The sequence below is a fragment of the Carassius gibelio genome, chromosome B19 (genome assembly GCF_023724105.1).
Source record: "Carassius gibelio isolate Cgi1373 ecotype wild population from Czech Republic chromosome B19, carGib1.2-hapl.c, whole genome shotgun sequence".
Classification (NCBI taxonomy): Eukaryota; Metazoa; Chordata; class Actinopteri; order Cypriniformes; family Cyprinidae; genus Carassius; species Carassius gibelio.
In genome coordinates, this window is record NC_068414.1 from 1,123,259 (window position 1) to 1,138,228 (window position 14,970).

The 14,970-nt window shown below is 39.5% G+C and overlaps 2 protein-coding genes across 7 annotated transcripts; one reads left to right on the forward strand and one right to left on the reverse strand.

Annotated features, from left to right (window-relative positions):
- Positions 1–563: 563 nt before the first annotated feature.
- On the reverse strand, positions 564–4,317 carry LOC127978801 (growth hormone-inducible transmembrane protein-like). 4 transcript variants are annotated; one of them, XM_052583710.1, is made up of 4 exons: positions 4,174–4,317; positions 3,777–3,887; positions 3,589–3,679; positions 564–719 (listed from the first exon to the last, which is right to left on the reverse strand). In XM_052583710.1, the coding sequence occupies exons 2-4, from the start codon at positions 3,873–3,875 to the stop codon at positions 604–606; spliced, it is 306 nt and encodes a 101-aa protein (XP_052439670.1). In that variant the 5' UTR covers positions 3,876–3,887; positions 4,174–4,317; the 3' UTR covers positions 564–603. The 4 variants fall into 4 exon arrangements, with proteins under 4 accessions (XP_052439670.1, XP_052439672.1, XP_052439671.1 ...); XM_052583712.1 differs by having other exon boundaries at positions 3,777–3,880; positions 4,172–4,298; XM_052583711.1 differs by having other exon boundaries at positions 3,777–3,877; positions 4,174–4,280.
- A 622-nt stretch (positions 4,318–4,939) lies between these two features.
- On the forward strand, positions 4,940–12,883 carry LOC127978795 (carbohydrate sulfotransferase 3-like). Of its 3 annotated transcripts, none has more exons than XM_052583696.1 (3): positions 4,940–5,035; positions 10,549–10,701; positions 11,173–12,883. In XM_052583696.1, exons 2-3 carry the CDS (start codon positions 10,622–10,624, stop codon positions 12,380–12,382), a joined length of 1,290 nt encoding a protein of 429 aa, XP_052439656.1. In that variant the 5' UTR covers positions 4,940–5,035; positions 10,549–10,621; the 3' UTR covers positions 12,383–12,883. The 3 variants fall into 3 exon arrangements, with proteins under 3 accessions (XP_052439656.1, XP_052439653.1, XP_052439655.1); XM_052583693.1 differs by lacking the exon at positions 4,940–5,035 and adding an exon at positions 5,055–5,253; XM_052583695.1 differs by lacking the exon at positions 4,940–5,035 and adding an exon at positions 5,263–6,168.
- Positions 12,884–14,970: the final 2,087 nt, after the last annotated feature.

The following is a 14,970-nucleotide window of genomic DNA, read 5'->3' on the forward strand; positions in this document are numbered from 1 at the left end:
ACAGCCGCCAAAAAAAAAAGATCAATGCAGAAAAACCCCTGGATTGGTTATATAACGTTGGACAGAATGTTGATACGGTCATCGCGTATATTCAGCGCACATAAGGTAAACATTTTTTAGAGAAATAAAAACAGGTCGACGAATCAATGCGCATATTTTGCGAAGACGTATTCTTTGCGTCGACGTCATCGATGACCTCGATGCGTTGTCCCAGCCCTAATAGATAATTGTACAGAGCTACAATTGTAATCTATAATAATACAATTTAATTTCAATTTATTTATTTACTTTATTAAAATTCTATTTTGAGCACTTATAGTAGGTTTTAGTTTTTTTGTGTTTGATGGAGGAGAATGGAGCACAACAATACTATTCTGCTTAGGACACCCATCTGGCCAGCAATGACATGATTATAAAACTGTTAACATGAGAAGTATCAACTTTCCTCTGCAGAGATCGAACTGAACTGCTTCGTAGTGAATCAGAGACTATAGGATTACACCAGTCACCACCAAGATCAGAGAAGAGCCGCTGGTTCACAGACAGGATCATTTTAATAATCAGGTGAATCTGATGTAGAGTGTTTGAATGTAAAGGTGATTCTTACACTGCTTTCTCGATGGCTCCCATCTCATTGGACATCCCTAAGCCGTAATAACACAGAGCTCCGAGTCCGACGGCTGCGCCTCCAGCGAGGACGATCCGGCCCATGCTGTCGACTGCAGAGAAGACAATCACAAACACAGAGGCGCCCAGGGACATAAATATAAATATCCTTTACATATTTAGAGTTTGAAACTTTAGAGGTTTAGAGACATCTCAGCTGATCCGATCACAAGCAGCAGATCCAGCTGAGAACAGCGTCTAAAGCATTTAGCACAAGATTACTTTATCTTAGTCCAGTGTTAAGACTTAAGCCTGGCTCACACTACAGGATTTTTAGCCCGATTTCATGTTCCCGAGAATCTGAGCAAACATCTTGTTGAGCTCCTCGATCTGTCCCGATGTTCGGCGCAGATGATCTGGTAATGTGAGGCGTTCACCGATCGAATCTTGCACCTCTCGATCTGCTCGCACACAAATCAGGGCAGCCCTGATTAATTTCAAACATGTTTAATATTTAGGAATTAAATCGGGATGGTGATGGATATATGATCACGTCAGTACTTTCACAGCCAATACCCAAAACCACACAACAGCTGATGTGCGGCTCCGTTGGATAGGAGAGACATAGGAAACTGTTTCTGGACATTTTGTAGTAACACTACTGTCTGTATAATGTGTTGGAAAAGCATCACAACCGTAAGGAGAAAGAGAAGCGCTGGAGTGAAATGCCCCGGGTAAGTGCAGAAAGCTACTAGCATGCTAGCTAACATATGTAAACATTAATATCAGTGACGATCTGCTGTGAGATCACGTGAGGCTCCCTCTGGGAAGATCATCTTAATAATATCTTGTAGTGTGTGCATGTTTAAAGGGGGGGTGAAACACTATTTCATGCATACTGAGTTTTTTACACTGTTAAAGAGTTGGATTCCCATGCTAAACATGGACAAAGTTTCAAAAATTAAGTTGTACGTTTGAAGGAGTATTTCTGTTCCAAAAATACTCCTTCAGGTTTGTCACAAGTTTGGGAAAGTTTTTTTCGAGTATGGCTCTGTGTGACGTTAGATGGAGCGGAATCTCCTTATATGGGTCCTGAGGCACTTCTGCCGGAAGAGCGCGCTCCCGTATAGCAGAGCACTGAGAGCACAACAGACTTCACTGATCAGAGCGAGAGCGTCGCCAAATGTCACAAAAGAAGTGTGTTTTTGGTTGCCAGGGCAAGACAACCCTGCACAGATTACCAAAAGAGAAACAGCATTAAGGGACCAGTGGATGGAGTTTATTTTTACAGAGCATCAACGGAGTTGTGCAAGTGTTTGTGTTTGTTCCCTGCATTTCGAAGATGCTTGTTTTACAAACAAGGCCCAGTTTGACGCCGGATTTGCACATCGTTTATTTCTTAAGGATGATGCAGTCCCAACGAAAAAGGGTCACGATCGTGTGTTGGAACCGCAGGCGGTGAGTAAAACTGCTTTCCTCACGGTGTCACAGTTTCCTAACGCTCTCAACGCAAAAGCCTACTGGCGCTCGTGATTCTTTAGCTCCGCCCACACGTCACGCCTCCAGGCGCTCGTGTTTTTCCGGGAAAAATCGGTACAGACTATCTTTCTCTTATGAATATAATAAAACTAAAGACTTTTTGGAGTTATGAAGGATGCAGTACTACTCTATAGGTACTCAAGATTAACAGGATATTGAGTGAAAACGATCATCCCCCCCCCCCCCCTTTAAGGTTTCAGGGAAGGTAATCTGTAAAGATTCTCCTCATGTGTGTGCTGCAACCAGATTTCAAAATCAGTTATGATTTTAAAACTCCTGTAGTGTGAGCACGGCCTAAGAGTTTCCGTCCACAATCTAAAGACACAAAGAACAGGTGCAAGTCTGAACGTGTGTTGAAGCAGAAAAGCTAGTTCATGCATTCATGACCTCTAGACTGGACTATTGTAATGCACTTCTAGGTGGTTGTCCTGCTTCTTCAATAAACAAGCTACAGGTCGTCCAAAATGCAGCAGCTAGAGTCCTTACCAGGTCAAGAAAATATGATCATATTACCCCAATTTTACAGTCTCTGCACTGGCTACCTATTAAGTTCTGTATCAGTTACAAATGATCATTACTTACCTATAAGGCCCTAAATGGTTTAGCTCCTGCGTACCTAACTAGCCTTCTACCACGCTACAACCCATCACGCACCCTAAGGTCACAAAACGCTGGACTTTTGGTCGTTCCTAGGATAGCGAAGTCCTCTAAAGGAGGTAGAGCTTTCTCACATGTGGCTCCCAAACTCTGGAATAGCCTTCCTGATAATGTTCGGGGTTCAGACACACTCTCTCTGTTTAAATCTAGATTAAAAACGCATCTCTTTCACCAAGCATTCGAATAATGTATCTCTTAAATTGTGACTGCAGTTCAGTTGCATCTGATCAACAAAACTAATTAATTTATACTTTGTTAGAACAGCAGCTATGCTAACGATATCTCTATTTGTTTCTATGTTTTGTGTCTGGATCCAGAACACATGGGAAGAGATGATGCTGACCCTGAATCAACAAACAGAACTAACAAATATTCTACAAGTGTGACTGCATCATATAATAATTGCTGTAAATAGGGTTCATCATCTGGTTGATTGTCTTGTATACATTTTTCTGAAAAATCCTGTCATATGCATACAAACAGACAGTCACCACTTATAAGCTACTACTAAATATCATAGAAATGTCATTTTGTGTGTTTGATCGTTCTAATCCAATGAGCATGAGCTGACATGATTTTATTTTGCTGGTAAATGCTGTAGAGTATTTTAGCACAGCATTTCTAACCAGCATGCAGAACCTGTCTATCTCAAACAAGCCTAACAACTCTTGATTAGACACATGGTTTCACCGAGACACACACGAACAGCACTAAAAACCTCATAATTTTACATGCATAAATGTCCAGAAAACTGTCTTTATAAAAGGACATGTTAATAGAATTCACTTTTAATTGCCGTGTCTGTAGTAGGCTGAAACGCTTGATCTTTGACCGTCTTGCTCCGGCGAAATCCCAGTCTTGTCTTGGTGGAATAACCCTGATCAAAAACAACATGAAACACAACACATGATCAGAACACAGCGCTCCAGTGAGGCTCTTATCTGGCTGACAGCAGCACAAGAGAGGTTTGTTACCTGCTGTGGTCTGATCTGAGCTGGACCGGACTTCATCAGGGCTGACCGCAGGCCCAGCACAGGGACTGACCGAAGGCATGACAGGCGTGTGACCAGCATCTCTGACCAGTACTGAGTCCAGGCAGGAGGACATGAAAAACAGACAGAAACTAGAGCTAATTATCATTCCTTAAGAACAGAAAAACAAAGATATTTTCACATTCGCGTGAAGCAGAGTGAATACAGCTGCTAAACAGGACAAGAGGGCGATTTTATGCAACAAACGTTACAAACTCAAGAACGAGCAGAGGATCTTCACTGCTATCAGTGTTTGCCTAAATATGAGTCCAGCGAATAATCATGTAGAATGACATTTACATTTTTCGTTTTGTAAAACATTATATTAAGTAAAACTCACCAGTTGGTTTGTTATCTAATTTCACCTTTCAGATGCGTCTTCACCAATGACGCAACAAACCGTAAACAAGTTCCTGAACGTTCCTGAGCGTGACGTCACAGTCCGGCGACAGCCACGCAATGCACTATGGGTCTTGAAGTTTGGACTTCTTCTGCTTTGACAAACGGTCTACATTTTGTTAATTTTTTTAGAGTTAGCTTTTAAATTAATTTATGTACGTTTGTTTATACTATTTTTTAATTATTAATCACATACTAGAAAAATTATACTTAATAAACAAGTAAACTAATGGTATGATACTGTTAAGACTGAACAATATTGGATTTAAAAATGATGTATGAATACCGAATATTGTTGCAACTTTTTGTTTTTGTTTTGATCATTCCCAATAAACAAAGAAAAAAGCCATATCATTCCAACATAATATTAATTTTTAAAATGAATATTCCATTAAACTATAATACTGAAACCTTTTCGAGCAAGTAGCCACACTTTCTCCCACAATGTAAATGGTATTCGATTATTCCGATAAATTAATAAACACCCCAAAAAATGATTAAGGGAAGTCTATTATTATTATTATTATTTATAGAAAGAAAATGCATATTTTACCGAGCTGTCATACACTTTTGCACTGTGTTGGTGCTCCTGTAGTAAAATATGTTGTTGTTGTTTTTTCTTTTGGTTGTAATATTGAAATATGTAGAATGTTGAACAGGCGCGGGGGCGCGCACGTCGCGGTGACGCAGCGGCGGTGTTTGTGTCTCTCGGAGTCAGACTCGCTCCGCTGATGAGGCGCATCTGTCTCTCAGCGCGTTGCTTTTAAAGAAAACGTATTTCGATCCACAAATACACTACATCAGTGAGTTTATTTTGCATTCTCGATCCATTTTAGATGTTTGTGTAGGTATATGCTTGATTTAATAGTCTTAATTGGTTACAGAGCGGGACGTGAATGATTATTAAATGATGGATTCGATTTTTTTAAATACTGAATTTTTCACACCGTGATCTGCATTTTAGTGGGGGGTTTTTTTCCATCAAGTGAACGAGGAAACTAATGAACGCGGAAATATAATGGTACAGTATCATTGTGCTTTATTTTATTCCGTTGTCATATCAGAATGATTATGAATGACTTTCGATGTGTTTCTTGTTGGCTGATATAATAGTTGAATGACGTCATTCAAGTAAGTGATGTATGTAATGTTTCGTAAGTGAGTCAATGTATCGCGTGTCGGTGATTGCGACTGATGCTGTAACACATTTGTAGATTTATTACTGCATCACTATCAATCCACTGTATGAATATAATCATAGCGCTGTGTGATTTGTCGAGGGCTCCTTTCTGCTGAAATGCTGTGCGTGTTTCTCGCAGGTCTTTAGTTGATTCTGATCAGATGAAGTGCTGTTAACTGAAGGGTTCGCTGTGTCAGTCTCTCTAGTATGTGTGTGAGGAATGTGTCACGAGTGTGAGATGAAGAACAGCTTTCAGGTCTTTTACATGATGATAATCTATGATCATTTACTTTTGACCAGCAATCTAAATATGACTGTGAATAATGCAGGAACATGGTGAAGATCTCCTGTTTTGTTAAGGTTTGTATTCTGGTTATTACATGCACGTAGATGATTACTGCCAATAAACAAGAATAGAAACACAGAAGCATTTTAGGTGATTTTTTGGTGCTGTTTCCAGTTAGTTCAGGGTTTGTTTAGAAGACTAGAGATGAAAGAGTCACAGAGACAGCGTGGGAAAATGAGTGTTCACTCGCATAAATACATGAAATGATTTGATCAGAGTTTTGGTGGTGATGTAAAGGTTTTTTGAGTCTAATTTGTGGCTCAGGTTAACAGTGCAAGACAGAACTTGCCTCCTAACCACCGTCTGCTGGCCGGACAGCTTCTCTCTCTGCCTCATTCAGTACTGTGTAATTATCCCACACACGGTCACAAACATCCCTGCTGTAGAGGAATGGTTATAGTGTCCTGAAGGTGAGAGTCTTTGAATGTTTGCACATCTATACCCCGGCTCATAAATCCCAATGACATACTAATTATACATCATTTAAATACTACTTTACTCATACTGTTGACACATACTACTGTACTGTATGTGATGCTGTACTTTCATGTTGTTCCAATGTCAGTTTTTTGTTTTGTTTTTTCCACAAAGACTTTAAACTGCTTCTTCATTAGAGCAATTGACTATCTGGGACACTGAATTCAGCGGGTTTGATCTCTGCTCAGAGCTCTTGAAACTGGAATCTTACTGAAACACATTTATTTCTTTAAATAACAGACTACAGAGGATTTACTCCGTCTGAACCTATAAGTGTTGAGTCAATGTGTCTGGGATGATGCTGTAATATCTGCTGCCAAACATGTTTTTATCACCAGTATAATAGCAAATTTATGCCATCTATGCACAGACACATAAAATGTAAAGATTTGTTAGACAATCTAGACAATTCATACCTCAACTGTGTGCATAAAAGAAAAAGATAAAACTGTAGAGGTGTAATCAGTCGATTTCACATTTAGCTGTACTGTGGCTTTAAGGCAATATCTCCGTCACAGTTGCTGTTTAGTGTATGAATGGTTTTTTGTTGTTGTTCTGTGTCTGTTTGCAGTTTCAGAAATTTCTTTGAAAAATCACAGCAAATGTTGCTTATCAAAGTTTTTTTTTTTTTTACTGTAAAGGTATTTTTCAAATCATGGTGAGGTGGAATCAGTTTAAACACCTCAACCATTTCTGAAAACCATTCAGATTTCTGTAAGTCTGACTTACTGAAGGTACGATAAAGTCTCATTTGTTAACATTAACATGAACTAACTGTGAGCATTATCATTTTTACTGGAATTATTAACCTTAGTTAATGTTAGTTAAACAAATACTTCATCCCAAAATGAAAATGTTGTCATTAATCACTTACCCCCATGTCGTTCCAAACCCATAAAAGCTTTGTTAAACAATCTAAGATATTTTGCAACCCTCTACATTGCGAGTAAATCACTCGTATATTGTGAATAAATTTTACTCTGGTGACTAAATTATGTCTATTGTTAGCCATTGGCTAATAAATTCTTACATTTTACTCGCCAGTGTGTGTATGTTTAAGGCTATTATAAGATTAGCACATTATCACTCACTGAACGTAGAGCGATCTGTACTAATGGATGCACAGTGCACCTGTATTTGACGCTCCGTAAACTCTGTGTGAAGGACGCTCTGAAGCCGTCGCTTTGCTGATAGTGCTGTTTCTCACACATGCAGACAGAGAGAGCGAGGGTCTTACCACACTAAATCGATGCACTAAATGCAAGCTATATTCTCTATTGGATTTTCCCAACAAAATAATGGAGCAGAAGATATACTGGTTACTCCTGTAGTGGGCGGAGCTAATGCGAGAATGACAATTTCATTGGCTGGCGCTCATCTATTACCATCCCTGTTTTGATTTCAGCAAATCAATTTAACCGAGCGCAGACAACGTGATTAATATTCATGAACCCAGCAGGTCATCAATCCATAGTGCATTGTATATTGTTAGTATGGTAGTAGAATTAGTAGTAGTATTATCTTTAATAATAATTAATATGATCTATTACTTTTTTTTTTTTTACAGAAACCCTTAATGACAAACAATATCTTAAGCATCACCACCAGTCTTAAGTTTAGTTAAAATGACAAATATGCATTCATACTTGTACATGGTTACCAAGTTTTAGTTCTAATCACTAAAGTTATATCATTAAATAGCACTTAATACCATAATATAATGCTTGACTGACTGATTAAGAAGCTAAGATTTAAGAAGCTGTGCCATTTTACAAAGATAAGCTGATTGGAATCATATATGTAAGGAATAATTGACGACGGGCTGTTGAATTATTAGAAAAATAATGCACCCCGAGGTGGTGATGCGGTCACGAAGCGAATTTGACTATTTCTTTCGCATCTCATCCAATGCCTTTTTCGCTACTACCAAAACGTTGTTAACCTGGCAATGGAGGCTTGAGCCATTGATAGCATTCTAATGCAGTTATTAATGAAGTTATTAGAGAGTGAGAGCGACAGACACACACACACACACAGAGAGAGAGAGCTTATGTGAATTAGTCTAACGTACCTCTGTGCGTCTCTAAACACTCTTCTGCTGCAGCGACTGTAAACGTCGCTGTTATTACACCGCTAGTGAGAAACGTCATCTGTAGTCTTTAAGTTGCTACACTATATACAGTGGATATGGAAAGTATTCAGACCATCTTACATTTTTCACTCTTTGTTATGTTGCAGCCATTTGCTAAAACTATTTGAGTTCATTTCTTTCCTCAGTAACGTACACACAGCATCCCATATTGACAGAAAAACACAGAATTGTTTAATGTTTCTGATTGGACTTGATTAGGAAAGCCACACACCTGTCTATATATGAGCTTACAGCTCACAGTGCATGTCAGAGCAAATGAGAATCATGAGATCAAAGGAACTGTCTGAAGATCTCAGAGACAGTATTGTGGCAAGGGCACAGTGTCCTCCATGATCCTTAGATGGAAGACGTTTGGGAAGACCAGAACCCTCCCTAGAGCTGGCCGTCCAGCCAAACTGAGCTATCAGGGGATAAGTATGTGTGGAGAACACCAGGCGCTGCTCATTACCTGTCCAATACAGTCCCAACAGTGAAGCGTGGTGGTGGCAGCATCATACTGTGGGGGGGTTTTCAGCTGCAGGGTTAGGACGACTGGTTGCAATCGAGGGAAAGATGAATGCGGCCAAGTGCAGGGATATCCTGGACGAAAACCTTCTCCAGAGTGCTCAGGACCTCAGACTGGGGCGAAGGTTCACCTTCCAACAAGACAATGACCCTAAGCACACAGCTAAAATAACGTGGCTTCACAACAACTCCGTGACTGTTCTTGAATGGCCCAGCCAGAGCCATGACTTAAACCCTATCGAGCATCTCTGGAGAGACCTGAAAATGACTGTCCACCTACGTTTACCATCTAACCTGACAGAACTGGAGAGGATCTGCAAGGAGGAATGGCAGAGGATCCCCAAATCCATGTGTGAAAAACTTGTTGCACCTTTCCCAAAAAGACTCATGGCTGTATTAGATCAAAAGGGTGCTTCTGCTAAATACTGAGCAAAGGGTCTGAATACTTAGGACCATGTGATATTTCAGTTTTTCTTTTTTAATAAACGTGTAAAAATGTTGTGTTTTCTGTCAATATGGGGTGCTCTGTGTACATTAATTACAAACAAAAATTAACTGAAATAATTTTAGCAAACGGTGTACACTTTTCTGTGTCAGCCGTGACACAAGAATATGCTGTTTTCGCTCAGATCGAAGTGTAAATGCATACAGAAAACTTATCCTTGTATGAGGCTTTTGAACTGAGCGCTCTCCAAAACACACACACACACACACATTATCAAAATAAGCAATAATTGTTCTTCTTTTATATACGGAGGTACAACCATGTGCATACTAAAAAAATGACACAGTCGAGCACAAACACAATCAAACAGGTTCACCTTGTTGTAAAGTGTTACCCAGATTTCTGTTGTTTGTATTATTATTATTATTATTATTATTATATATTATTATTTATATTATTGAGTGTCTTTATATTTTAGTGTTTATAGCTATTAATATATAGCTTTTAATTTAGACCCCACCCAGCATCCTCTACTGTGACGTCAGTATTTCATGATTCACAGTGTGTGATAATTAGTTGTGTTTACTCACTATTATTATTACTACTTCTTTGTCTTCTGCTTCCAGAGCAAAGTTCAGTAAGTCTTTATCCAGTATGTTGTGCTGTGAATATTTATTAAACTATGCAGAGTTCATAACTGTATAAAAACAGTGTAGAAACAGCATAGAAATGCAGCTGAATTGACTCCATATGAATGGCCTGCACATCGCTCATAAAACTACACTTACAAACACATCCAAGTCCACTTTTCTTTCATGTGATTTGTCTTTTTCTACCTCATCAAGAGACTTATTCTGATTATTTATGAAAGCCAAACCTGCTGTTATATGTCAGACTGTAAAGCATAACTCATATATAACATTTGACAATGCTATTAATAATATAAAACACATTTAAACAAATGCTACAAACTATGCTCCTGTATATTCTTGCAATCATACGAGACCTAAGAATAATTATCTACAGTAACTACTGACAGACTATCCGTGACTGCAATGAGACTGATTGAATTAATGATTACACACATGCTATAAAAAGGAAATACTTTTAAATCAGATTTATTTGTGGGTATGAAGTGGAGAATAAATCTAGATTAGTGTGGTTTTACAGGGTTTGTCATGACTCATGTGTCGTGTGTGTGTTTTATTTCAGAGTCCAACCAGAGGAAAAATATGAAGGAATGATCTGAGAGTGAATTACCCACTGAACACAATCACGCACAAGAATGCGCATTAAATATACCATTTCTATCATCTTTATTGTGGCTCTGGTCATCATAGAAAAGGAAAACAACATTATTTCAAAGTAGGTAGTTTTCTTACTCTCCTCGTCTGTTTGTTCCTCTGTATGTGTGACACCTTTGTGTTTGATTTGGTGATGCAGTGGAGGATTACATTTATCTGAATAACAGTCAGAAAACATTCAAATCAAAGCTTGTCAGTTGAGTTATTAATTTTGCTGTGTACACATTTTGTTCTTAGAGTAATTGCTTCTTTGAGAAGAGTATAGACATTAAAGGAATAGTTCCATTGAAAATTAAATCATTATTTATTCTTCTTGTACCAAACTCTTATAACTTTTTTGGAAAGAACACAATTTTGGAGACAATCTGACTCATTGAATGGACAAAAAATGGTTAGTGTGTTTTGCAGATGAAAGGAAGTCATACACATTTGGAAGGACATGAGGGAGAATAAAGAATGACAGAATGATAATTTTTGGGTGAAATGTCCCTTTAGCACTAAAAGCTTTATCCACTTTCTTTTTCCTTTTTAGGGTGTCTGATAAACTGAGCCCCAGACTGACCCCGCTGCTGATGCTCAGTGCTTCTCTCCTGTCTGCTGCACAGCACAATGTCTCGACGGACAGCTCGGCCCATCAACACCTGAGTAGTCTGCAGAACTCGACTCAGAGCATCCAGCTGAGCGCGGCGTCCGCAGCCGGAGGACGTAAACACATCCTTCTGCTGGCCACGACTCGCACCGGCTCCTCGTTCGTGGGAGAGTTTTTTAACCAGCAGGGCTCCAGCATGTTTTACCTGTTCGAGCCGCTGTGGCACGTGGAGCGCATGCTGACGGTCGAAAGCGGTGGCACCAACGCGTCGGTCGCGGGGCCAGCGTATCGAGACGTGCTGCGACAGCTGCTCCTGTGTGACTTCTCACTGCTGGAGAGCTTCATCGAGCCACCACCGCAGGATCATGTTACCCCTGCGCTCTTCCGGCGCGAGTCCAGCCGCTCACTGTGCGAGGATCCTGTCTGCACGCCACTGGTCAGGAAGGTGTTTGAGCGATACCACTGCCGTGAGCGCCGCTGTGGGCCGCTCAACCTGACGCTGGCCGCTCAGTCCTGTGCACACAAGCAGCATCGTGCCATCAAGTCCGTCCGTGTGCGGCAGCTGGAGACACTCCGGCCGCTGGCAGAGGACCCCAGGCTCGACATGACCTTCATTCAGCTGGTCAGAGACCCTCGCGCCGTCCTTGCCTCACGCATGGTGGCCTTCTCCAGCAAGTATGACGTTTGGAAGCGTTGGGCCATGGATGGAGACCTTCCGGTGGACGAGGATGAAGTAAGGAAGCTCAAAGGAAACTGTGACAACATCCGCATGTCTGCTGAGATCGGACTGAAGCAGCCACCGTGGCTTCGTGGGCGCTACATGCTAGTGCGCTACGAAGACATTGCGCGATTCCCCATGCGCAAAGCTGCAGAGATGTATGACTTCATAGGCATTCCCTTCACTGCAAAGGTGGAGGAGTGGATCCTAAAAAATACCCAAGCATCTAAGGAGGTCAGTGGAGTTTATTCCACCCAAAAGAACTCCTTGGAGCAGGTGGAGAAATGGAGGTTTAGCATTCCCTTCAAACTTGTGCAGCTGGTGCAAAAAGTGTGCGGCCCCACCATGACTCTATTTGGTTACAAGTTTGCAGAGAACATAGACATGCTGACTGATAAATCAGTAAGTTTGATTGAGGAGAGAACATTTTTATGATTCTACACATATATTTCATGAGGAAGAATGATGAGATTCATGAAGTAATATGTGACATGATTTAAACTCCTTGCATCACTTGTAAACCAGTATTGTAAACAAAATATTATTTCCTTATTTGATAAATGGCCAGTGAGCTCATTTGATGAATAGTCCTAGCAGGCATCTGAATTCTTCTCTACTGTATATACTGTACCATATATATGTTTGTTTGAGGAGAAATGAGCTGGTGCTGTGTGTTCATATATTCTTACTGCAGCCGGATTGCAGAACTCTATGAACCATGTCAATGGAGGACTCATACAGAAAAAAATAATTTTCATAGATTAATATATTGTCTTATTTGACAAGGGCTCTTTGTTATAAACAAAAGTGACAAAGAATAATTTTATAATTATGTTCATATTACTTTAGGTCAGTTTGTTACGAAAAACCCATGGTGTCTTGTAAAACAGGCTTTAAATTTACCCCATAGGTATTAATAAAGTTTTACTAACCCTTGCCTGAAATTCATTTTGTTTTCTGTGTTCTAAAGATTGAATCAAATAAAGTGGTTCTTTAGTTGAATGATAGCTTACTTTGAGAGATAGCTAAGGTCTAAACATAATAAATACATGTAAGCTGAAGAAGATGTGACTGACGGCCGTTCTGTAGGAGCAGATTTCACATGGGCCTGTGAAAAGAGCATGAAATGAACAAAGAACTCTTTCAGAGCTGTTGCTAAAGAATCCACGAGTCCAAATATGCAGGATGTGTTTTCTGAGTTTTTAAGTCTCATCTAAATCTGCAAGCTCTAATTAGTGTCTACAGTCCAGGAATACACATAGACCTCAATGATGGCCAATAAAAAACACTTAGTAATACAGCATTTATTTAACCAAATGTTTTTTTCATTCATGTGTGCTTTCTGTGTTTCATTCTCAGAGGTCACGCCCACACCATGTGCTAGCACTTAGCATTGTCCTGCCTTCGAGGAGAACCTGCTTTCTGTAGCAGCTGCTAATCAGCTGGTGCCTTTATTACTGTGCCATCTGCTATTTAGAGCAACAGTGAAACTCCAACGTGCTCATTTACGCTGAACCCCTCCTGTATGTGGTGCAGAGTGGTTTACTCAAACTGACCTCACCCTCCCACCCACACACAGCTCAAGATTCTTTTGCTCACCTACGTCCAGTGCTTGATCTCACTGTGCACAGACACGCAAGCTTAGGTGAAACATACTCAATCTCAAAACAATGCTTTTGATATGATCTACAGCCTGTGATAAAATATGAGTGCATCTTGCAAATAAATTTATTGCACAAGGACATTTTAAGCTTCATGAGGTCTGAAGGAACTGCGTGGTTTGTGTGGGCTGTGTGACGAGGGTGGAGCATGTGTATATGGTCAAAGCAAATATAGAAGAACCAAACCACTTTCCAGAGTCTCAGAGGCCCCTTTTTCCTTGCAAGTAAAATCAGGCCATTAAGCTCCACCCTGCAAACAGACCACCAAATCAGATAATGATAGAGCAGTAATATAAACCCCTTTGAGAAGAGTGCATCAGTGCACTAAAGAACGGCTAAATAAACTGGGTCTGTTCAGGTCAAAAATATAAATAATTCACCGAATAAACTTATTTAAATTAGGTTATTTTTTGTGCAACAAGGTTATTTTTTGGGGGGGTTAAATCGGGTAGGAATAGCTAACAATTGCCAATTACCATTTTCTGCAGTGTGGGTATTGTGGCTTTCAGACAATACAGTACTTCAGATGTTTAATTTATCCATTTATATATATATATATATATATATATATATATATATATATATATATATATATATATATGTATGTATGTATGTATGTATGTATGTATATATATCGGATCTTAATGATTTTCATTTAATCTATGCTCAGGCAAAAATAAAGAGAATGACAGCCTTGGTTTGTGCTCAGAGAACTCGCATCCATGTGAGACATGTAGACAATCCTGACTCACTCACAAAAGACAGTACAAGTAAGATAATTATTAACTAATCATTCATAATTCATGCCCCTGGTTTTACAGGGTTTTTTTCTGCTCTTCATAACGTTTTAACCTAAAGGATCAAAAGCAGTCAAGTCACATATATATATATATATATATATTATACACATGTATATATATTAACCATGTGTTAATTATGCAAAATGACAGTCAAAGGCATTTCATCATTGAATTCAGTAATGTCATCATGCAGTTCAGTTCAGTTTAAATAGTATCTGTGCAATCATTTGCAATCAAGTCAACGATATTGCTGTAAATTAAGTGACCCCAACTAAGCAAGCCAGAGGTGACATGGCAAGGAACCAAAGCTCCATTGGTGAAAAAATGGAGAAAAAAACCTTTGGAGAAAAAAGGCTCAGTCTGTGGGCCAGTTCTCCTCTGGATATTAAAAGCATATTAGTATGTTATGTGTAAGCCAGGTTAAAGAGATGGGTCTTTAATCTAGATTTAAACTGCAAGAGTGTGTCTGCCTCCTGAAAATTGTTTGGTAGGTTATTCCAGAGTTTTTGCACTAAATAGGAAAAGGATTTGCTTTCCGCAGTTGATTTTGATATTCTAGGTA

Excerpts from the sequence above, each read along its gene's own strand:
- LOC127978801 (XM_052583710.1), bottom strand. The coding sequence starts at position 3,875 with ATGCTGGTCACACGCCTGTCATGCCTTCGGTCAGTCCCTGTGCTGGGC. Across the intron at positions 3,680-3,776 it reads CTCAGATCAGACCACAGCAG|GGTTATTCCACCAAGACAAG; the intron begins GTAACAAACCTC and ends GTTTTTGATCAG. Across the intron at positions 720-3,588 it reads TACAGACACGGCAATTAAAA|TCGACAGCATGGGCCGGATC; the intron begins GTGAATTCTATT and ends TCTTCTCTGCAG.
- LOC127978795 (XM_052583696.1), top strand. The coding sequence starts at position 10,622 with ATGCGCATTAAATATACCATTTCTATCATCTTTATTGTGGCTCTGGTC. Across the intron at positions 10,702-11,172 it reads GAAAACAACATTATTTCAAA|GGTGTCTGATAAACTGAGCC; the intron begins GTAGGTAGTTTT and ends TTTCCTTTTTAG.